We start from the raw sequence: 23,970 nt of genomic DNA, 5'->3' as shown, positions 1-23,970 counted from the left end.
TTTCCTTGCTCGTGAAGTCACAATTATTTAAAACTTCCTCGTCTGCTTGAGCCTGTAAATTCAGCTTTGATGGTGACGGTGGTGGGGTTTCTTCTCTTCAACTGGGAGCAAAGTTTTTCTCTGTACTGCTGGAAAAGGAACATTCCCACCTGCCACTGTCCAAGCAAGCCAGTTGTAAATTTCAAGCTTGTTTCTGGGTGGTGGCAAGGGGGCGATGAGGGATCCAACTCCATTTATGCAATTAAAAACAAAGAGAAAAGGAGGATAAGAGTTGATTCACACAGTCAGAGACTGAGGTAATGGGGCAGAGCAACTTTTCCAGTAATTAGTGAATGGTCTCTGCTGTTCTGGCACAAGGAGCTGTGACGTCAGTGCAGCAGTGGGGCACGGGAAAGAGAGAGGGCACAGAGCCTGCAGAGGACATAAGTCACCAACCTGACTATTAAAGGGGGCTGGGCTGGCAATTATGGAACAATGGCTGTGCTGAAAATCTGAAACTTCCACCTCTCAGCGTGTTGTTTGAAGTTCGTCACGCGTTTCCTAGGTCTGCACAACTTGCTTGATCGGTTAAATTCAAAGACGTGCCCCAGACACACTCTTTCTTCCCCACCTCTCTCCCCCTTCAAGTACTTAGGCTCATAAATTCATATTTATTATCTATTTATTGCATGTAGTTGGTTAGCGCATAGTGCTGATAATACCAGGGTTGCAGGTTCAATCCCTGTATGGGACAGCTTCATATCAGTGGCGGAGCAAGGTCAGGTGGTACCCGGTGCAGAAAATTTCTTGTCACCGCTCCCTCACTTTGAATTTTTTTTTTGCCTGCAACAGTGGTTTGACACTATTTCATTTGGGGGGGGGAGCCAAAGCTTTTTTTTGGGAGATCTTGTGCCTTGCGACGAGGAACCTGCCAGCTGCCATACAGCTGAGGGAGAGCCAGCGGGCGGATCATTTCGGCAGCAGGAAGACTGCACTTGCCAAAGCAACAGCGTCTCTCACAGCCGTTGACTGCCGCAGCTAGGTTTACCTCCGAGCAGGAGCTGGGTGCTAAAGTGAGAGCTTCTTACCCGCTTCCTTCTCTGTCCCCAATGAGGATCTGGGTTTGCAGAGAGGCCAGGGAGGCGGGCCAAACGGAGTTGCAAAGTTTTTGAAAGCACCTCGCCAAGGATCCCATTGCCTAGGTGCGCATGGCCTCACTGCTGTATTCATGCATACCTCTCTCTCTCCAGCACCGTGGCCAGAGGAGGGGGCTGGCATGATCCCAGTGCGTGTCAGCCAGGGTGGGGGAGAAAGGGGGCAGCAATTGAGATCTGCACACCCACACCAAAAAGAGAGAGAATAAAATGCATGGCGATGTTGGGCTCTAATCTGCATGCCACCCTTTCACTCTTCATCCGCCTCCCTCACCTCCTTTTGGGGAGATCATGTGCCTTGCGATGAGGAACCTGCCGGCCGCCATATAGCTGAGAGAGAGCCGGCGGGGGGATAATTTCGGCAGCGGGAAGCCTGCGTGCACCAAAGCAGCAGTGTCTCGCAGCTGTTGACTACTGCACAGCATTTTGTAATCCTTCTTGGTGGTGGCACCTGGGGTGCTCCACGCCCACCTTGCAACGCTTCTGCTTCATATTCCTGCATTGCAGGGGGTTGCAAAAGATGATCCTCAGAGTCCCGCCTCCCCCCCCCCCCAAGAAGCTCACGGAGGCGTATGTGGTTAATCTCCACAAACAACCCTGTGATGTGAGTCAGGTGGAGAGGCAGCGACTGACCCACGGTCACCCAGTGTGCTATATCATGGCAGAGTGGGGGATTTGAACTGTGGTCTCCCAGGGCCTGGTTTGATGCTCTAAGCACTCCACCACACTGGCACCGATGCTGCCCTGTGAGCCGCCCCCCCTGCACAAGAAACCTAAATCCACTTGGCAGTTGTAGTGCAATGATCTGTGTGCACACTCACCTTTTAGAAGGGTCTCTAGCTATCTAGTGTCTGTAGCAACTCATTGTGCTAGCTCAGAGTTTCCCAGACTTGGGTCTCCAGTTGTTGGACTACGACTCCCATCAACCCTAGCTAGCAGGACCAGTTGTCAGGAATGATGGGAACCCTTCTCTAGCTTACTTACAAAACAGTTACTTAACAGACCTGGCTAGGCTATTTGCTTAAGAAAGGAAGTGTTTTGATAATTTTTGTGGTCCTCGTTTCCTACAGAATCCCATCTTGCCGCTTTAAAATCACAGGACTGGAGGTGACCACAAAACCCCATTTAGTCTAACCCCAGGCTCATTACATTGTGGTGCGCAAGCTGAGATTCTTCCTCAGTACTAATAAGCATGGGACTGCCACAATGGTTTTCTTTGCCCATAGCGGAACAAATCTGAAAGGAAGCTGGTACAATGTTTAAGCTGCATTTGAATCCATCATGTAGGTGCTATGGCGGAATAATTGACTGCAATGTGGTTTTAGGAGTAGAATTGGGGTGCAATGAAAGGGTTTTTTTTTTGCAGATGGAGACTCAGCTGTATCCGTTCTTGTTCCACAGGCCACGATTGCTGCGAGACGGTGAAAGTCTCTCTCTGTGCTGCCAAGCAAGGCTCACCTCTCTTGGTGGTGGCAGAGGACAGCCTGCAGTTTGTTCAGGATGAAGCTTATGACGCAGCTCAGTTCTTGGCAACCTGCGCTGGCAACCAGCAGGCTCTGAACTTCACGAGGTTCCTGGACAAGTCCAGGCCGCCGGCTGGGGATGTGGACTTCCTGGATGAGAAAGTGGCTTTGGCATTCCGTCATTTGAAATTGCCGGCTGGGTGGAATGTGCTGGGAGCAGACCACACTGCAAATGGTAAGCTGGTTTGTTGAGAGCCTTTTATATCCATGTTGCCAAATTAAATGGAACTGAATCAAAAGGTAGAGCGGACAATCTAAATCAAAATACCTGAATGAGTTTTGGACACTAATATTTGAATGGGACTTTGATATTGGGTTTTTTTTTCCTTAAAGAGCTTTTTATTTCAGTTTTCCTGCAAATGATTCCATTCAGTTGCCTTTCTTTCTTTCTATGACTTGTGGAAAATGTCTTCAGGGGTGAATTGGGATTGTGACCTCTGTGCTCTGTGCTGTTTCCCCTCCTTTTGAATATGTGGGGAATCTTCAGGTTACTATGGGATGCTCTTAAATGGTGGTTGATTCTTTTGCCTGGCTGTTTCCCATTCCCCCCCCCCCGCCCCCTGTGGCTGCTGCTCACGAGTTACTGTACACTAGTAACCACCATTTGTTCTTTATGCAAACAAGGAAAACATGAGGAAAGCGGCCGCAGTTGAACCAGCAATTGTTCCTGAGTGGTCACAATGTTTGCATTCAGTGGGCTTTCTTGAAACTGAAGCTCAACCACTCTGCATGCCATGACGTGCTTGCACTACATAATCAACCACCCATGAGTGCTCCACATCCTCTCGTTCGTCTTTCAGACTTGGGAAGAGAGGAAGCTGCTTTCTATTGGACCAGACCAATAGCTCACTATTATGTATTTTGACTGGCAGCTGCTGTCCAGGGTTTCAGGCAGGGGTCTTTCCCCAGCCCTACCAGGGGATGCTAAGATTGAACTTTGGGCCTTTTGCATACGTAGCAGATGCTCTCCCTCTGAACTACAGCACTTTCATGTAAAACCTCCAATTTCCAGGAAACTCTATCTCGATCCAGCTGCTGAGGAGCTCTTGCAACATAAGATAAGGCTTCCACGGCTACTAGCTATGCCTCCACATTCAGGGACAGAAATTATTCTCCCTCAAACTCAACACTAAGGAGACCCTCTATTCCCCTCGCAGAGCTATAGTTTCTAGAGTTCCCTGCCAAGAGGGACTGACTACTTAACCACTCTGAGAACTATATCCATAGAGAGAAAAGGCACCAACATTTCTGGTTTTCTGTTCTAATGTTCTGCACTTCAAGACCTCGATTTTGTGTGTGAGTGGTGCTGTTTGGAGGCATGAGTATAAGCGCTTGGAGAATGAGGTGCATGTATGAGATTATGGGAGTATGTGTACATTTATCTCACTGTTCTCCCTCTATAAACATTCCCTCCCACTCGACACTTAAGAAATAGGGGGGAGGAAGTGGTTTTTGCTGGAACAAGCAGAGGTCAGACAGGCTGGAAAACCAGCTAACCATTTCCACTTCTGGCCCACCAATGTGGTTGGCGGTGGGTGAAATAAGGTACAGCCAGGGGCAAAATATTCCAAAGCTAACATCCAATGCAAGAACATACTTTTGTTTTCCATCTAAATGCTTTTTGGAAAACTGCAGGGTTTTTTTGTTTAAAGTGGTAACAAGTGGCACGCTCCCTCCGACACTGGGGGCTATGCAAAGCAATCCTGGCTAGTAGTCATTGAATTTGTCTTTGAAAACCACCTAAGCTGTTGGCCATCCCCTCTTCTTGTGGAAGTGGGCTTCCAAGAGACGGGAGACAGGGCTTGAAAGAGTCCTGCAATTTTCATATACCCGGGCAGGTAGGCGAGCGGGGGGGGGGGGCTTTAGGCTTGGCATTGATAATAGTCCCCCTCCATGCCACATAACAAAAGATTTTTCAGACACACAGTGGGGTGGAGGGGCTTCTCAAAGCAATGTGTGAGTGTGATCCTGCTGTTCAAGAGCCAAAAATCACACTGAGCATGTCAAAGTCAATGGGCTGCATCCAAGTTACAGTAGACATATTGAAATGAATGGACATACGGTAACTTAAGCCACATTGCTTTATTTCTTTAGGTGGAATTCAGTGTCACAAACACACACACACACACACACACAGGAGATCATTCCATCAGCATAAGCATTTTTGCTCACCAGACAAAACAACCTCCCCTCTTTCAGAGGCAGACAGATGCAATGATGCTTCTGAACACCAGCTGCAGAAAACTGCAGGAGAAAACTCTTGTACTCAGAGGTCCTACTTAAGGGTTTATTCCTCAGGCATCTGGTTGGCCATTGTGAGAACAGGATGCTGGGATAGATGGGCCATTGGCCTGATCCAGCAGGCTCTTCTTATGTTCACGAGATCCCTGTGTGGTGTAGGAGGGTCCTGGGCATGTTTGGGGGCCTGCACTCAATCCACGTTTGTTGTGGGGATAAAAGGAGGTGGGAAGACCATGAGCACTGTTTTGAGCTCCGGGGGGTGGGGTGGGGGAGAGAGAAGTAGGGAAATAAATGCAATAAGTAAGAAATAGCATAAGAAGGGTGCAGAAAAGTGTTTGAAGCCCCAAGAAGAGAAAAATAGCTACACGGGGAAATTGCACACAAAATTTGTGTGGGGGAAGCCATGTTTGCTGTAGATTAAGCTAATGGTATCTGGAAAGACTTGCCCGGTGACCAGATTTCAACTCGCTGAGAAAGTGAGCTGCAAAGGTTATATTGGAACATGATCAGAAAGGCTGGAAAAGAGCCACTGAAAGGATCTGCTCTGGTTCCTGAGAATTAGAAAGGATTTTGGAAGTTAATCCCGGAGTTAAATGCCACCAGAAAGCTGGTTCTGTGCCTGTGGATTTCTTCATCCCTTGTGTTGTGAAAAAAGTGATTTTGCATGTAGAACGTTGCCACCTGCAGTTCAGAGCTGCTGATGGAGGCAGGACAGGGCCGGCCCTACCATGAGACAAGGTGAGGCGATCACCTCGGGTTGCAGGACCCACCAGGGCAGCAGATGCGGCCCCCAAGCAACACATTGCATGTAGATCTTCAACCCCCCCCCCCAATTCCTGATGTAGAGTTTCACTCTCGCTTCTTCCCTGGCTTGGGGTGTGTGTGTGTGTACCATTTTGTGGCTTGCCTTGGGTGCCAAAATTTATTGAGCTGACCCTGAGGCAGGATATGGAAGGAGTAGCTTAGTGGTAGAGCATCTGCTTTGCACGCAAAAGGCCCTAGGTTTAGTCCCCAGCATCTCTAGCCAGGACAGGGACAGATTACCTGTCTTCAAATTAATATTGCCTCTGAACAAGATCAATTGCGTTCCTTTCTCTGAACGGCTCCAGGTGTGTTTGAAACCTGCTACCAAGCGCACAAGGTGTTGATTCCTTGTCCGGCTCTTATCGGGGTGAGGCTGCAGTGGCTTCCTGCCAAGTTTAATTCAAATATGCTTGGGAAGGCGTGCCAGGACCCAGGGACCCTTTCTGGCTTGTGAGCACAGGTTAAGGAGCCCAAGTGCTTTTGAGTCACACAGCAAATTCTGTTTGACTCAAAGCACTGAAACAAGGTTCTTATGTTCTGACGATGTGTATGCCCAAAGTGTTTGCAAAATTTAGGAGCTGGTGAAATGTTCTAGGAGCCCCAGGTAGCAGGAGAGATGTTCTTCATGACCTTAGTGGCAACCTAGATATTTTTTAGATGTCCTAATCAACCAGATGTCTGTAATGGTTGCTGGTGCCCATTGAGGCTGGTGGGGCAGAAGGCAGGGGTCCCAACTGTAGGTGAATCTGCAGCAAATGACAGGCAATACCAACTGATTCTGGATTTGTCCCCACCGTCCTCCTCCCTGCTGAGTTATACAAGGGGCAATACTGGAGTGGCTGTAAGCAGGAAGGCAGGCAGCTGGGGGCTGGCTGAGTTTTCTGGGGGCAGTACTCTGTTCGCCCAAATGGGACAGCCTCCAGGAGCCCAGGAGTTTGTGGCACCCGTGAGGGATGTAGAGCCCAGCTTTCTGACAATCTTGGTCTTTAATTGTAAAAACAAAGCAAGCTGCTTCTGGACCTCATGGTTGTGAGGGTATGTTTAGAAGTAGGACAATAATTATAAGCCTGCAAAAGTTACTAATCTCCCAAAAAATAATAATTACTGGACTGCTGAGGTGGGACAACAAATTCCTGTCCTGTAGAAATTCTCTGTATTTCTATGCCTGGGCACAGATGAGGGGCAGAGCACTCCAAACTTCTGCTATATAATTCCTTCTTGCCCATAGGCATTATTTATTTATTAAATTTGTATACTGCCTGTATACCTGTAGATCTCAGGGCACTTCCAGGTACCAGAAATGGTTGGATTCCAACTCCCATCAGCTTCCATTGATGGAAAGGTTGCAGAGCTTCAGCCTTGCATGCAGAAGACCAGAAATGTAGCCTCTAGAGCAGGCATGTCAAACCTGCGGCCCTCCAGATGTTTTGGACTACAATTCCCATCTTCCCCAACCACTGGTCCTGCTAGCTAGGGATCATGGGAGTTGTAGGCCGAAACATCTGGAGGTTTGACATGCCTGCTCTAGAGGCATTTCCAGGTAGGGCTGGAAATGTCCCCTCCTTGGAACCCCCCCCCCCCCCGGAGAGCCTCTGCCATTCAGTGGAGACAATACTGAGCTAGATGGACTAATAAGGCAACCAGGGCTTTTTTTCTAGCCGGAACTCAACTCTGGCACCTCTCAGGTGGGCGCCATTGCCATTATAAGAGAACAAGGGAGGCATTCATGGTGAGTTCTAGAAAAAACAGCTCTGGGTGTAACTCAGTGTAAGATAGCTTTGTATGCTGCTATGTTCCTATGATTAGTTATACTTACAGTGGTACCTCTACTTACGAATGTTTCTACTTACGAATGGAGCTCTGTCCGCCATCTTGGATGCAGTTTAGATAGGATTTTTCCTACTTACGAATTTTTAGATAGGGTTGCTTCGACACACGAATTTTTTCCCCCAATGCATTCCTATGGGATTCGACTTACAATTTTTTTTGACTTACGAATGTGCGTTTGGAACGCATTAAATTCGTAAGTAGAGGTACCACTGTACTTGGTATCATGGTATAGAAAGTCCAAGACTTGGAAGGTACTACCCGTCTTTAGTTTCTTGTGTACTCACCCATCCCCTTCCCTGTGTTTACCAAAAAACGATGGAAAATAGTGAGAAGCAGATTTTTTAAAAATGCCATTTTGGTATATATTTTTTACAGGTCGCAGAAGTGAGAACAAGCTTCCTATTACAGTGGTACCTTGGTTCTCAGACTTAATCCATTCTGGGAGTCCATTTGACTCCCGAAACCTTTCGAAAACCAAGGCGCGGCTTCTGATTGGCTGCAAGAGCTTCCTGCACTCAAGCAGAAGCTGTGTCAGATGTTCAGCTTCCGAAAAATGTTCACAAACCGGAACACTTACTTCTGGGTTTGCAGCGTTTGGGAGTTGATTTGTTTGGGAGCCAAGCTGTTCGCGAACCAAGGTTCCACTATATCATCATCATCATCATCACCATTGCCATTATAGCAAAGTAAACACACGGTCCTGGCTTATACCTGTACACTTGAGACCACATTGACAAACTAGAAAGAGTTGTGGTTTCTCACTGGAAACTTCTTGTGTGGGTCTCATAGCCAACCTGTTTTATATAAACTCATAAATCACTACTATTATCGCTCAAGGTGCTCTTCCAGAGCTCTATGCTTGATTGAATTGCTGCAGCTGTGCTCTATCGAGCTATGCGGTAGCAGAAGCAAACATCATTTATAATGCTACCATTATTAATAAAAAATGTCCTCAGGAGTTCTAAATGCAGAGATGATAAATGTTGTACAATACATGCCACGTAGTGCAGATGAGTTCCTTCAAGTTGGTTACAGACTGAGACAGACAAGATGATTTTATTTGTTTATTGAACGTATTAGTCTCCCTGCCTTTTAAACTAAATGTAACTCAAAACAATTTGCAAAAAAAGCACATATGTTAAAACCAGCTCAAAACTAAAATAGAATAAAATCTAAAATTCTCATATATATATATATATATATATATATATATATATATATATATATGTAAGGTAAAGGGACCCCTGACCATTAGGTCCAGTCGTGACCGACTCTGGGGTTGTGATGCTCGCGTTATTGGCTGAGGGAGCCGGCGTACAGCTTCCAGGTCATGTGGCCAGCATGACAAAGCTGCTTCTGGCAAACCAGAGCAGCACACGGAAACATCGTTTACCTTCCCACTGGAGCGGTACTGATTTATCTACTTGCACTTTGACATGCTTTCGAACTGTTAGGTTGGCAGGAGCTGGTCCTGAGCAACGGGAGCTCACCCGTCGCAGGGATTTGAACCACAGACTTTCTGATCAGCAAGCCCTAGGCGCTGTGGTTTAACGTACAGCGCCACGTGTGTGTGTGTGTGTGTGTGTGTGTATGTGTGTGTATATATATATATACCCGTATATTCCGGCGTATAAGACGACTGGGCGTATAAGACGACCCCCAACTTTTCCAGTTAAAATATAGAGTTTGGGATATACTCACTGTATAAGAAATACGACCCAGCGTATAAGACGACGCCTGACTTTTGAGAAGATTTTCCTGGGTTAAAAAGTAGTCTTATACGCAGGAATATACTGTATATATGCAGAACTAAAACATCCCATCAGCTCAGACCAGATGTCTTTGGTCATCGCTCACCTGTTCACCTAGTCCTGGCTGTTCCATCTGGCTACCTAAATTGTTTCCTTCCCAGCTACTCATTAGACGAACTGGGCTTTTAAGTGCTGTCCTCATCCCTTTTTGCAAGCTTTTGTAGAAGCCTTTTTACCTAAAGCGTATGTTTGTGTGTCCTTAAATAATGTTCCTTTTTGCAGAGAACTGCCTCTGTAGTACTCTGCAAAGTGCAGTATAAAAAAGTAATGATCAATACAAATGCAGGCAATCCTGTTTCCTTAAAAGTTGCACTGCAAAGTAAGTTTCTGCAAACAAACAAGAAGCCCTGCTTTGTTTACATGTCTTGTATTTCCTTTGTGCAAGAGAATTTTGGGCTGTTCTTTTCTGTCTCTTGAGTGTTTTCTGCCTAGTGTTCTTACTACGTCCTGGAAAAATCCAGTGTGTTTGAATTGCATATTGCCTTTCAGCAATGCCAAAATCCTGATTTATTTGAAATGGGATATGAGAAGGAGAGAGACAGCCTGCTAATGAAAGCAGTAAGCCAGCTTTTCTTTTAAGGTGGTGTAGAAATTCTCTTAGTTACCTACTTGATTTGGGACCAGGACAGTGCTTGGTGGCATTTAGCTGCAGATTGCATACTGAGTGAGAGGTTGTATCTTGTTTCAGAGTAGCGTTGGAGAACCTCAGCCCCGGGGCCAGATTCAAGTCACCAAGCACACAGGGGCCTGCCCCGCCCCCCCCACTGTGTCTGCATCATCATTGGGGGCTGAGCAGGAAGTAGTTTGCCACCCACTAACCTGCTGCCCAGGGCACATGCCCCTGTTTCCCCCCCACTTACCCCTATTTAGACCCGGTTAGAATCACAGCAGATCTTAAGGCAGGCAGGTATTGTGGAAAGCATTTAGGGCTTTTTAGACGAATGTCAACACACCTTGGATCAGGCCTGGATGATCAACAACTTCTGAGTTTGAGCCAATAAGCTCTCTGTTATGTTTCCCAACTGATGTAATTATTAGCTTCTCTTGGCTCATAATGGCATCTCGGCTTTTAATACCAGCCATTTGACTGTGTGTGTGTGTGTGTGTGTGTGTGTGTGTGTGTGTGATGTGAGAGAAAGAGAGTGCAAATGTTCACTCATTCCACCTCCTAGTAGTAATGGAGATTTCTAGAGATGGCATTAAAGCTAAACATCTTTTGTTTCCTTCTGGCTCTCTTCTTCCTCTCAGAGAATGTTCCCCGGGAGACATTGATGCATTTTGCTGTAAGGCTTGGACTGCTGCGACTTACGTGGTTCCTCCTGCAACAGCCAGGCGGAAGAGGAGCCCTCAGTGTCCCCAACCGTGAAGGAGCCACTCCTGTGAGCTTGGCCTTGGAGAAGGGCTATCAGAAGCTGCATCAACTCCTGACAGAGTAAGGCTAACTTTCTAACCCTCTGAGTAAGGCTAACTTTCTAACCAGGCTCTGAGATCACCCTCAGATGGTGATCTCAGAGCCTGGCCAGGTTCACATGTGGAAAGGTGGTCCTTATTAAGAACCCTATGTTCTTATCACTGCTCTTGCCTCCGAGTCCCCTCTTTTTCCACTTGCACACCCATCTGCCAAGTACCACCTTCCTAAGCAGCTTTAGAGCTCTTAATCTAAGTGCCTGTAATCTCTATGCAGCTAATCATGGCCCTGGCAGCATCGAGGGAAGTACTAGGAGCCAGAATGAGTCACCCCCTCCGCGACTGCCATACATATTACATTTTACAAATGTTAAGGAATATATTCAAATCCTAGAGCATCTTCCTCTAAACTAGGAGTTATTTGTTTTGGGGGACAGGCATTTATTTTTAATGTGTCTGATGTTTCAGCAAATGTGGCTTGGAGCTGCAATATAAAGGGTTACTGAGCAGGTTGTGAAGCTGTAAATTGCCTCTTCAGCAAGGCGCAACACAGCCGGAAGGTGGCTGTCAAGTTCAGCCTGACCCATTGAACCAAACAGGAAATCCTTCCCATTCTAAACGGTGGTGGTCTCTTAGCAGAACTGATTCCATGGTGCCTGCTTGGACTACAGCAATGCGCTCAACGTGGTGACCTTTAAGGTGACCCGGAAACTACAACTAATCCAGAGTGCAGCAGCTAGACTGGTGACTGGGAGTGGCCACCGAGACCATATAACACCGGTCTTGAATGACCTACATTGGCTCCCAGTACGTTTCCAAACACAATTCAAAGTGTTGGTGTTGACCTTTAAAGCCCCCTATACCCTCAGCCAAGTATACCTGAAGGAGTGTCTCCACCCCCATTGCTTAGCGGACACTGAGGTCCAGCTCCGAGGGCCTTCTGGTGGTTCCCTCCCTGTGGGAAACGGGGTTACAGGGAACCAGGCAAAGGGCCTTCTTGGTAGTGGTGCCCACCCTGTGGAACGCCCTCCCATCAGATGTCAAGGAAATAAACAACTACCTGACTTTTAGAAGACAAGACATCTGAAGGCAGCCCTGTTTAGGGAAGTTTTTAATGTTTGATGTTTTATCGTGTTTTTAATATTCTGTTGGGAGCTGTCTAGAGTGGCTGGGGAAACCCAGCCAGATGGGCAGGGTAGAAATTATTATTATTATTATTATTATTATTATTAATTATCATGGAGAAGGCCTGTAATTCAATGGGAGGGCACCTGCTTTTCATGCAGAAGTTCCCAGCTTCCCAGGACCAATCCCCAGTTAATCCTGGAGAGCCTCTGCCAGTCACTGCCAACCAGGCATATCCAAAGTCCGTTTCGGGGGCCTAATCCAACCTGCTGGTCGGTTTATTTCCTCAACAACTTCAATCCTAAAATACAGCTCAACAACTTCAATCCTAAATTGAAGAATCAAATCTGGCCCTCTTTGAAAAATGTTTGGGCACTCCTGCTGCAGACAGTATTGAGCTAGGTAGACCAAAGGATCTGACTCAGTATATAGAATCATAGAGCTGGAAGGGGCCACGAGGGTCATTAGTCCAATCTCCTGTGATGCTGGACTCTTTTGCCCAAGACAGGGCTCGAACCCATGACCCTGAGATAAAGAGTCTCATGCTCTACCGACTGAGCCATCCATCTTATGTTCCTGGTCTAAGTTTGTATTGTATACATTCAGCAGGGTCCTAAAGTTTTTCCTGAACTGGGCCACTTCGGGCTGCAGGTGAGGTCCTGCTTGAATGTCCCCCCCCCCACCAGGGAAAAGAACTCATTGCTTCATGGCCTGTGGGAAAACACTGCCCTGAAGGGAATGTGCCCTTTTGCTGGATAACGTCCCCCACCCCTGTAGCAGGCATGGGCTTGAAAGACCTGGCTTCTTCCTTCCTAAAAAAAGTTTGCAATCCAGAGCAGAAGAACCCAAGAATTACATCACCACCGCCACCATTAGAATTATGTATGTATCAGTACATTGCAAATTCAAAAACCAAAATGAAAACAAGCTGATAGTTACAATTTAGAAGAAGACAGAAAATTATGAGTAAACTTTGAGCAACAATAATTAATATTATAACCCCAAATATCAATTGAAAAGAAGAAAAAGGGGAGCAAAGCAATGTATTAAGAACAAGAATTACATTGTTCCAAACCCGTGTGCTGAGCTGGCAAAGCACTTCATTGGGCAGTTTGGTGGAGTAACCTGAAAGGGAATTCTCTGTTTTTGGCCAGACATTCAAATCACATCATTTCCCTTGAAGAATCCTGGGAGCTGTAGTTTACCCCTTGCAGAGCTCTGATCCCCAGCACCCTTAGCAAACTACAGCTCCCATGATCCTTTGGGGGAAATAACTGTGCTTTAAATGTGTGGTGTGCATGCATCCTTTGCGAGCCACCAGGTGGCCGAAGAGCACTTTGATTTCCAAGCTGATAAGGGCGTGAGAACCACAGCCAGAGGCAGGATTCTCCTAATGGGAGGCAATTAGAGCAACTGGAATTTATAATACATATGCCGCAGTAACCCCAGTGACTGCTGTTGTGTGCGGTTTTCTTTTTTGTTTGCTTGCTGCGCGGCATCCCATGTGAACATTTCAAAACAGGTTGGCTTACAAAGATGTTGTCCTCTTGAAGGAGGGGAACACTTCCTGCTGGCCTGTGAGAATAGCTCATATGCTTGGTATGTGTATGGTGCTGGAGGAGACTCTCGAGAGTCCCATGGATTGCAAGAAGATCAAACCTATCCATTCTTAAGGAAATCAGCCCTGAGTGCTCACTGGAAGGACAGATCCTGAAGCTGAGGCTCCAATACTTTGGCCACCTCATGAGAAGAGAAGACTTACTGGGAAAAGATCCTGATGTTGGGAAAGATTGAGGGCACAAGGAGAAGGGGACAACAGAGGATGAGATGGCTGGACAGTGTTCTTGAAGCTACCAACATGAGTTTGACCAAACTGCGGGAGGCGGTGGAAGACAGGAGTGCCTGGCATGCTGTGGTCCATGGGGTCACGAAGAGTCGGACACGACTAAACGACAACAACATGCTTGGAGGGTGAGGGGAGGGGAGAGAAATCTGAAGAGCAGGGGTACAACCAAGTGCTTGGCATCACATTCACAACATGGATTTAAGCCACCACACGGCTTCCCCCAGAGAGTCCTGGGAACTGTGGTATGTTAAGGGTGCTAGGAATTTTATCTCTGTACAGAGCAAGCAACAGTTCCCCAGTATTCTTTGTATGGTGTGCCTGTGGCCCTGTTGACTTGGGTTCTGCCCTAGGAGTTTTGTTGCTTCCCTGGCTCCTTGCAGACAGTTGCTATTTGGGGGGTGGGATTCAGTTACACACCAGCAAATTAAGGTTGTGCCATTATAGCTGATCTAGGAGCTCTTGTGCAACTAACCCACTTCCTCAAAAGATCAGACTTTTTTTGGGGGGGCGGGGCGGGACTGCAAAAAGGCAAGGTATGGGAAAATTCACTAAGCAGGTGTGGGATAAACACACGCAACATCATCTAACCTCTGCACAAGCAAATTGGAAGAAATGCTTGTTAAACAGCCAACACTGTCTCATCTCCCTGCAAGCAAATTGGGATGAACGTTCAGTAAACAGGTCATCCATCAGGAAGCACCCTCTGAGTCCTCTACCTGTTCTACCAAGGAAATACTTGCATAACATCTCGTAGAAGGACTCCTGGCAACAAAGCCGCTTGTTGGAGCAGAGCGTAGTGCTCTTGTTAACTTCGTCCCCGTTCACGTATTTGTGTAAAAGTGTCGTGTGACTCATAGTAATAAGTTAATTACATAAGTAGAATTGCAATCCTTTCCATTTTTTTAAAAGAAGGGAGAGGGGAGAGGGATGCAGTTAATGTAACCCAGGCTTCCTCAAACTCGGCCCTCCAGATGTTTTGGGCCTGCAACTCCCATGATTCCTAGCTAGCAGGACCCATAGCTGTCAATTTTTCCCTTTTCTTGCGAGGAAGCCTATTCAGCATAAGGTAATTTCCCTTAAAAAAAAGGGAGAACTTGACAGCTATGGCAGGACCAGTGGTTAAGGATTATGGGGATTGTGGTCTCAAAACATCTGGAGGGCCAAGTTTGAGGAAGCCTGATGTAACCCATGCAGGTGAGATTCTGTAACAGCAGTGCCAGTTGCACAGACTAGCATATGGAGTAAAGTGATCCTGCAAGTAGCTGAAATGAGGTACAGTCATACCTCAGTTTAAGTACGCTTCGGTTTGAGTACTTTCAGTTTGTTTAAGTACTCCGTGGATCCGTCTGGAACGGATTAATCCACTTTCCATTACTTTCAATGGGAAAGTTCGCTTCAGGTTAAGTACAGACTTCTGGTTAAGTATGCTTCAGGTTAAGTACTGACAATTGTGTACTTAAACCAAGGTACCACTGTATTTGTTGTATTTCACAATAAAATGTGTGGTTGTAATGAAACTTGAAAGCAGTTTACAAAATAAATTGAACAGGCAGAAGATTCATAGGGTATTCCATCATCGCACTCCAGCTCAATCAAAGACAGGTAGGATTTAGAACCTCAGTCACCCTGTTCAAATGCTCTATCCACTGCACTTAGCAGATTATTTTTGTAGAGTAATCTATACTGTCTTTGGATAATATGCCTCTAAGAGAGCATTCCTGACGATTCCTGAGTGGGCTTGGAAGGAGCTGGAGAGATATGCTTCGATTGTACCGTTAATAAGCTAGCTTGGTCTACAGTATATAGCCTGCTGGCCAACTTTGTCATGCATTAACTTGAGTTTGTGGGTTTAACCTTTGGTGCTGTTTGTCATTTCAGAGAAGGAGCCAGCGAACCAGATTCCTGGAGCGCCTTGTCACACACAGTGCATTCCGGGGAGTACTGTGTGAAGTACCACCGGGGGCTAAACATTTATACCCTGACGGTCGAAACGAAGGAAGGAGCGGGATCGAGCATGGAGAGTGACGTCGTCTGCCTCCAAACGCACATACAGAACCATCAGCACATGGTGAGGGCAAGAGGACTGTGTCAGTTTGGCACACCAAGCTTGGAGTTTATATAAGGAGTTTTAAAAAAAACTTTCTAACCCTTCAGTTCAGAATTTCATGGGTGCTTAATTGCTTGCTTATTTTTTGCTCGTGCACAATTTGGTTTGTTTGTCTCCTGTTTTTGGAAGGGAGGGAAAGACATGCGTTTAGGGCAGGAGTGGAGAACGTCCAGCCTGCTGGACAAATCTGGTCCAACGAAGGTCCCAGTTTGGCTCTCAAGGTCACAAGGCTCTTTTCCCTGAACCACGGCCACCTGACTCTCACACGACTCTGCAACTTGAGTGCTTTGCTTGGCTGGAATGTGTCCTTGCACTCTGATGCCGCCTCGTGTGTGCCTGAATGGAGGAGAGAGTTGTGCGAGAGTTGTGTGTGGAAAGTAGCTCCCTGTACAGAGGTACAAAAACTACATAAATCGCTGCACTCGCTTTTGCCTCTGGCCCCTTCCACCACTGGCTTGTGGCCCTCAGAAGGTTTCAAAGAAGGGAATGTGGCCCTGAGACTGAAAATGGCTCCTTAACCCCTGCCGTAATTGCATCTTGCATTATGGATCCTGCATTAAGCAGGAGGAAATAGGGAACACTGTGTTTCTTTTGAGAAATGTCCAGATTTCATCAGCTCCCCAATTAGTAAAATAGAGTCTAGGTTATTGAGAGGGGTGTGTGTATGTATAATAATAATAATAATTTATTTGTACCCCGCCCATCTGGCTGGGTTTCCCCAGCCACTCTGGGCGGCTTCCAACAAAAATTAAAAATAAAGCAACACTTTAACCTGTTGCTTCACACTCCCACTGGTTTTCAGCTAGCGGTAAAGTGCAGCCAGCAACACATCATGTATCAGGATTTTTTAAAATGATAGCTCAAGCACTGGTACATCATGTCTGACAAATCGGAAAGGCTATGTTTAGATGGCCTTCCTCTGAGGCCTGGCTTGCTTCACATCTAATCTAATTTGGATTCGGACCAGGGCTGGCAATTATTTCATTTCAGTTCGTGCGGGGTCAGCTGAGAGGCTGTCGGCTTCCTCTGGAAGGGGACTGATACGCCCCCCCCCCGGCAATTCAGTCTGTGTGGAAGCAGAATGACTTCATTCAGAGGATGATGGACAACTCCCATTTCCCTCTTTGCTTCTCTCCAGGACACTTCTGGGTTCCAGAACAAGTGTCACTTGTCCCTATCTCCCCTTGTGGTGCTGGCTGGGAACCAGCTGAAAATTCTCCCTCTGCTCTTGCAACAGCATCAATAGTCACAGGAGATTCAGCTGAGGCTTCATTTGAGTGTGGTCCACTTGTGCTGATAATTTTCAGAGAGGGAGGGAAGAGAAATCTATTCTTTTCTGAAGTGTGGGTGATTTTTGGGACAAAGAGCGAGAGTAGGAGGCGCATTTGCTTCTACGAATCAGCTGTGTGCGCATAGCTCTCACACAGAATCTGAATGTTGGATTCAGCATCCCGAGAGAGCCTCCGCTTTGGAATTTATAAAGTCAAGTTTGTAGGCTTGAAAATGTGTGTGAGCATTGCAGCTATCAAGGCTAGCTCTGTACTGCATCTCAGCTGCTGGGAATCACAAGTGCTGTTGTGCTCAGGTCTTCCTTGTGGCCTTCCCACAGGCATCTGTTTGGCTATTGTGGACTAGATGGGCCTTCGATCTAATCCAGCAGGCCTCTTCTATTCATGGTGAAATCGTAGAAGTAGAGAGAGAGAGGCAGCTAGGTGTGTTCAGCACAATTTCCAGAGGACAGCAGTTCTTTGCCCGACAATAATTCCTTGTGCCTCCACATAACAAAGCCTTGCAAGGTTTGAGCTAGAGTCCAGCATTCTGTTTTCAACAGCAGATACTTTGGGTCATTGCAAAACTTGCAAGCAGGGCAAGCAGTTTTGTCCTCCAGAGCAGCTGGAATTTAGTGGTAGACTGCCTCTGTCACTGGAGGTTTCAAGTAGCTGTAACGGTTAATAAATACTTCTCTATTAACTTGCATAATTTAACATTTAAAGCCAGCTAAATAAGTGTCTCTCTCCATGACTTGTGGCAGCAAATTAGTTACATTAAACACTCAGTTTCAGAAGCTCTTTCTTTTGTCCTAAACGGTACTGGTAATCACTTTGCCCCCCCCTTCAACACCATTCATCATTCTATAAAAGTCCCCTCTCAGTTGTCTTTCTTCCCACAAACTAAAAAGCTTCAGTGCCTTTCCTTATGGGGAGGGTGTCTTGAGTCCTTGTCATTTTGGATGCTGTTCGCTAGCTAAGGTGTGTCAAATTGTTCAGAATTACTTTTAATTGTTCAGTTTGCACGATGTTAACATAATTCAGGGAGACCAGCTTTTCACGAAAGAGAGATTGAGTTACTTTATGCTGAGTTCTGTGTGTGCGTTTAAAGCAAAGGGTAAGATAAAAGCATAAGAACTGCCCTGCTGGATCAGACCGAAGGCGTATCTGGCCCAGCATCCTGCTTTCACAGTGGCCAGTCAGGTGCCCATGGAAAGTCTGCAAGTTCTTCATGCAGGGCATAATTGCATTTTCTATTTATCGGGGCCCGGGAAGGAAATAATAAAGAAGAGAGTAATCTAGCCTACAGCCTGAAATGGTAAAAGCAGTTAGGGAGGTCAATCTGGGCAAAAGTGCGTCATAAACCAAAAGCAGCTAAGCTCACTGAGGCTCTGGGTATTTGCAGAGGGAAGGCTGGGGGCAGGAAACCAGTGGCCTTCCCGATATTGTTGGACTACCACTCCCTTAATCCCTCTTCACTTGCCATACTGACTGGGGCTGAAGGGAGCTGGAAGGGCCACAGGGTCTCCTGTGAAAAGTAGTTGTCAGCTGGCAGCTTTGAGCCCAGTCCTGCTCCATTTGAGGTGGTCTTCCATGGCCACTTTAAGAGCATAATAAAAGGCCTGTTGGAATCAGGCCAATGGCTCATCTTAGTCCAGCATCCTTGTTCCCACAATGGCCAACGGGGTGACTGTAGGAAGCTCAGCGCAACAGCCCTCTCTTCATTTGTGATCCTCAGCAACTGGTACTCAGGGGCCTATTTTCTCTGACAACAGCATTTAGAGGCAAATGCTTAATGAAGGCTGGGGCAATGGACCTTGCTGTGTGTGTCTCTGTCTGCACACACATTTTTCTCTTGTGGAAGGGAGGCAAGGGGCACATCCCAAAGTGGCTCTCCAACAAAACCTAGTTGAAAAACAGGACAGTAAAAGGCTGCCAGAATCTTAACAGAAAAGCACATCTACTTTGCATGCATAAAGTCCCTGGTTTAATCCCTGGCATCTTCAGGTCAGGCTGGGAGAGGCTCCTGCCTCAAACAATGGGGAACCAATCAGTGAAGACAATACTGAGCTAGATGGACCAGTGGTCTATCTTTCTATCTTCCTATGATTGCCACCCTGGGACTGATGTCTTCCTATGGTTAATTGTTGTGTGCATGGTTTCTTTTATGAACAATTAATTAGAGCTGTTGCAGAAAACTATTAAAGTTACTCAGAAACAGAGCACGTGTGCTTCCCTAGTATGGTACGATAAAATGAATGTCAAATCTCTGTCCTCTTCTTCCAGAATACCAGTGAACACCCACACCCTGAGCAGGAAACCAGTTGCGAGGACTGTAATTTGGGCCAGGGAGCTGAAGGCCACACAGCTGTTCCGAGCTGCCACCCTGGTGAAATGACGGCAGAAGGAAACCAAGGAGATGCTTCTGTCCCGCTGGCTCTTGCTGCGATGCAGGTTTTGGCCCTTGCCTGCCCTGAGGAAGATAGACAGTTGAAGGTGTCCTTAGACACGCCAAAAGATTCGTTGAGGCTGGAGGAAGTGGCAAACCCAGAGTCTTCCTGTGAGAGTCAAAATACAGTTACCAGGCTGCACAAAGAGGAAGAGGCGGAGTCAGCCTTCGCTGTAGAGGCTGGGGCAACACTGGAGGCAAATGAAAGCAGGCTGAGCGCACTTGCTGGACTTCACAGTGCTGTCGGCCTCCCGCCCTGTGGAAATACAAGCCAGGAAGTTGGGATGACAAGCCCCAGCATTGCTTTGGAGGAAGGACACCTGTGTGGAAGCGGTGCCTCTGGCCAGGAAGTGCAGGCAGCTGAAGTGAAAGAAGCTGGAAGTGTCCCTTTGAAGCCTCTGACTTCCTGCAAGGACCAGGATGCAAACATGGGGCAGAGCGAATGCAGGAGCTGTACGGGGACTGCGGATGCTGCAACCCAGCAGCGTGTGGCGAATGGGGAGAGGGATTGTGAGCCTGCTGGAGCCACGGAAACTTTGCTTCCAGCCGGTGCACTGCTGAGAGAGCCTGCTGCACACTTCCCAGGAGACAGCGCTGCTTCTGCTGCCCGCAAGGGTGAGGGGGGTGAAGCAGTGGATCTACAAAATGATGCACCTGCAGATAGTGGCGCAGGTGTTAGCCTTGTTGAGAGCGGAAGTAGCAAAACGGCAGGATCAGAGACTCCCAGTGACAGTGGGAAGGAGGATTTTACAAAGTGTCTGGAGGGCTGTGAGCTTCCTGGCGAGGAGGCACAGAGCACAGCCCTGAGCCCTGCAACAGAAGCTGCGGCGGCAGCAGTGAATGTGACGGGGATTTCAGAGTCTTCTCCAAAGCATGACCCTGGGGTGGAGGTGCATGAGTGTGGGCAGAAACCGGAAGGTGGAAACCTGCCTACTGACACTCATTCTGATGCCATTGTGGAAAATGATGAGCTGGGTCGAACGTTTGTGGTGGAGCCTAAAGCCCCTGGTGTCACTGATAAGAGAACAGAGCCTGTGGCTGAGGTGGGGGATAAGCAAAGAGACCTTGAGCCAATACAATTGGGAACTGAAACTGCTAGCTGTGGCTGTGGAGGAAGTGCTCACTCTACCAGCCTCAGTCAGGGGGCATCTGATACTTGCGATGCTCAGAAAGGAGCTGTCAACGTTGAGGAACAAGTTAGCGCCCCTGTATTGTGTGTAGATTCTGCTGATGTTTCTAAACTGCCGGCAGGCTCGCTAAGCCCTCCAGTGTCGTCCCCTGCCCAAGAGGAGCCTCTTCCCGTTCCCAAACAGGCAGAGGTGGAGGAAAGCGGCCGAGAGCTGGACCGGTTTAGCAAAAGCGCTCAGGAATTCATTGCCGTGGCTTCTTCCTTGCTTGTCGAAGAAGCGATCCAGCAGGCCCAGCTGATCGTCGCTCAGGAGAGCAAGGCCAGAGCGGCCCCTGTTGGCCAGGAGGCATCTCTGCACCCCCAGGACCTTGCCCTACCTTTGTGTGGCAAGGGCACCGAGTGTGCACAGGATAATGTAATGGGCACACCCTCTGCTATTCATAATAGAGAATCCAAACAAATCCAGGAAGTAGGAGCAGCAACAGCAGAGACAGCAACAGAGCTGACGGTGGCTGCCGCAGAGGAAAGCCCTGTTTGCAGCGAGAAAACGGCAGAGACTCTTTCTCTGGTGGATCACCGGGGAGAAAACCAAGAGGGCTTTTCCTCACAGCTGCCTGGAAGCGGACAGGAGCTGCCTGGCAAGGAGGAGGCTTTGTCGGAGGGCCCGGCACCAGCAGCTGTTGTGCAATCCCCTCCTCCTTGTCATCAGGGCAAGGAGCTCGGAGGCAACGAAAGTAATGCTAAAGCAGGGTTGAAGGGGGAAGACTCCAGCTCAGGCACCGATGAGAATGCAAAGGCAGGAGTCTCTGGGGATTCCCTGCCAGGCCCTGGACCGCCTGAGGATGGCTCTCTTTGTCCCCGCGAGACCCCCTTCCCTGATGCCACGCTGAACCAAGAACTTGAGCCCAGCTGCCCAGATCCGTGTGCAGCCCCTCCACCTGGTGGGGTCTCTGATTTAATGGAAGCCCCCCTGGTCACTAGCGATCTGCCTGTTGCAGCCATTCTTCCACGGGAAGGAGGGGAGGAGGTAGAGAACGTGCCTTCCAGAGTATTGCTTCAGCCGATTGCCGAAGAGCCCCCGTGCGATGGGGACCCTGGCTCTGAAATGTTCTTTTTGGCCAGCGAGGGGGAAGCTAGGCCTGGAGTTGAAGCAGCCCAGCTGGAGGTCCTAGCTCAGCCCAGCAGTGGCAAAGGGGAGGAAAGCCAAGCTGAACAGGATTCTCAGCTTTTGCAACCCTCTCCCTGCGTGGCTGTTGAGCCGCTGCGAAAAGGGGAGGCAGCAGGTTCTGTTCAAGAAACTGATGGTCCCTTGGTGGATAATGTTGACAAGACAGTTACAAGCCCCGGTCAGGCGACAGCCGTGGCAGAAGCATGTGGTTCCTTGGTGTCTCTGGCTGGAAGCTCTGTGGAAATCGGCTCCTTAGCAGAGTCCAGATCTGAGGCACAGAATGCGGTGGATGCTGGATCCATCCCTAATGGAGAAGTGGATTTAAGTTTGCAGCCTGGCGGAGTGACGGAGGGAGCTGCAAGCTCGGCACTTCCAAGCTGTTCACCTGTTGCAGGTAAGTGAAGTTAGACTGATTCTACGTTAGGGCCATGGGATTTGTGTTTTTCCTAGGCAGGCAAAGGGAATGTGTTCTTTGGTTCATGGGAACTTGTGTGTGAAAGAGGGGATGAGGTTATCACTTCCTTTCTTCTCCCCCATCCTTCTTCCATTATTTTTTTTCATGGATCCTTTCACCAATCTCCCAGAATCTGCATTTCCACAATCCATAGAGCATCTTATGTCTCCCTGGCTTTTCTCTCCTGTCTCTCCTCCCTGTTTTTTTCTCTTTCCTGTAGTTGACATTCAAATTGTAAGCCCCTTGAGGCAGAGACCTCCCCCTGTCCTCTTTTTTTGCCTGTATTTTGCTTCTTTTAATTGCCATAAATGTACACCTGTGCATATAAATAAGCCCAGGATAACGAACACTAAATGTTTTATTGTGGTTTATTGTTTATTTTATTGTGGCTATGGTTAGATAGTAAGCAACTGGGGCGTTGAACCTCATGTTTTTTCTTCTTAAACAAGTGCCCAAGCTGATCCAAACTTCACTTGTGCTAACTTTCTCTGCTAACGGAATTGGAGAACCCAGAAAGGCTATGTGTGGAGCTTCTCCCTCATGTCAGCTGTTGAAGTTCTAAAAGTGTCCTTCCAGTCGGAGCCTGCCAGTTTCTAAATGTGGTACTTTTAGGTCACACACACAGAGCACAGTGAGAGAAAGAGTCTTTTTGCATTTCTAAAACCCTGACCGAACACAATTATGCCCTTCCCAGCATATTTAAGAGCTGGATCTGGGATTCAAGCCTTTATTTCCGACTTGACAAAACAAAGGGCTGATGGATTTTGGCTGATGAGCAAACTTTGACAGGAGAGGACTTGACGGCAGCAGGACAAACCGGTCGGGCGCCTTTATTAAAGCATTTTGCCTCTTCTGCAACAAGAGTTCATTGAACACTTTTTAGATTCTTTAAAAAAAATAAAAACGAAAAAGGTTGAAAAAGTGAGAAAGAGGGGGACTTTTTCCAATCTGAGCTGAAATCCTAGAGGCGGAATCTTTAGCAACGCTTAATGATAGTTTTAATACAGGCTTTTTGAGCCCCACCTGCTCAGACAGCTGTTAAAATGTAAACAGCTGATTCCTCCCGTCCCTCCCTCCCTTTTTGTGTGTGCGTATGTGTATGGTGTCTGGTGCTATTATGCTGTTTTGCCTGAGGAATCACAGGTGTGGCAAGCAGCCCCATCCCATCTCAAGCAAAGGTTGATCCGCAACAAATTAGTGCCAGTAGACTTAATACAAAGTAGAACTGTAAATCAAAGTGCTGGTGTTTTTGCATGTGCATGAAATAAAAGCTTAAACCGCCCCCTTTCAAAAATAATAATAATCTGATTGGCAAAGAGCGTAAAAGATCAGAGTAGTTTCTGGCTGCTGAAATGTCTTAGGGCCATGTGTACAGGTGGTGACCTTTAAAAAGAAAAAAAAGAACTAGATGTGAAAGTGGAAAATCTAGCTGCCACCTCTGCTTGGCGTGAATCAGCATTTAACAAGCTCCCATTTCATTTTAATTTTGCGCTGTATTTTTAGTTTGATGTTTCAATAGCATGGGAGTGGTTGCAAGGGAGACACTGGAGTGCTGGCTTTATGAGAGCTCCTCCTCCTCCTTCCGGACGTCAGCGGCTGCTTCCTAAAATTTCTTTCTCCACCTTTCCCTCTCGGAAACTTTTGATGGGCACAGGGAATAATAGGAAAAGGTGAT

The 23,970-nt window shown here is 47.4% G+C and overlaps 1 protein-coding gene across 17 annotated transcripts in view; it reads left to right on the top strand.

Annotated features, from left to right (window-relative positions):
* AKAP13 (A-kinase anchoring protein 13) overlaps nt 1-23,970 on the top strand; it is a 233,000-nt gene that overhangs the window by 89,878 nt on the left and 119,152 nt on the right. For all 17 annotated transcript variants that reach the window (XM_088656962.1, XM_088656966.1, XM_088656961.1 and 14 more), the window contains 4 exons: nt 2,535-2,831; nt 10,591-10,774; nt 15,599-15,788; nt 19,382-22,235. In XM_088656962.1, the coding sequence (XP_088513088.1) occupies nt 2,535-2,831; nt 10,591-10,774; nt 15,599-15,788; nt 19,382-22,235 (3,525 nt within the window). The remainder of the gene's footprint in view (nt 1-2,534; nt 2,832-10,590; nt 10,775-15,598; nt 15,789-19,381; nt 22,236-23,970) is intronic.

This window comes from Zootoca vivipara, chromosome 13 (assembly GCF_965207765.1).
Source record: "Zootoca vivipara chromosome 13, rZooViv2.hap1.1, whole genome shotgun sequence".
Classification (NCBI taxonomy): Eukaryota; Metazoa; Chordata; class Lepidosauria; order Squamata; family Lacertidae; genus Zootoca; species Zootoca vivipara.
Note: the sequence above shows the minus strand (reverse complement) of the source record. Positions and strands in the feature narration are given on the sequence as shown.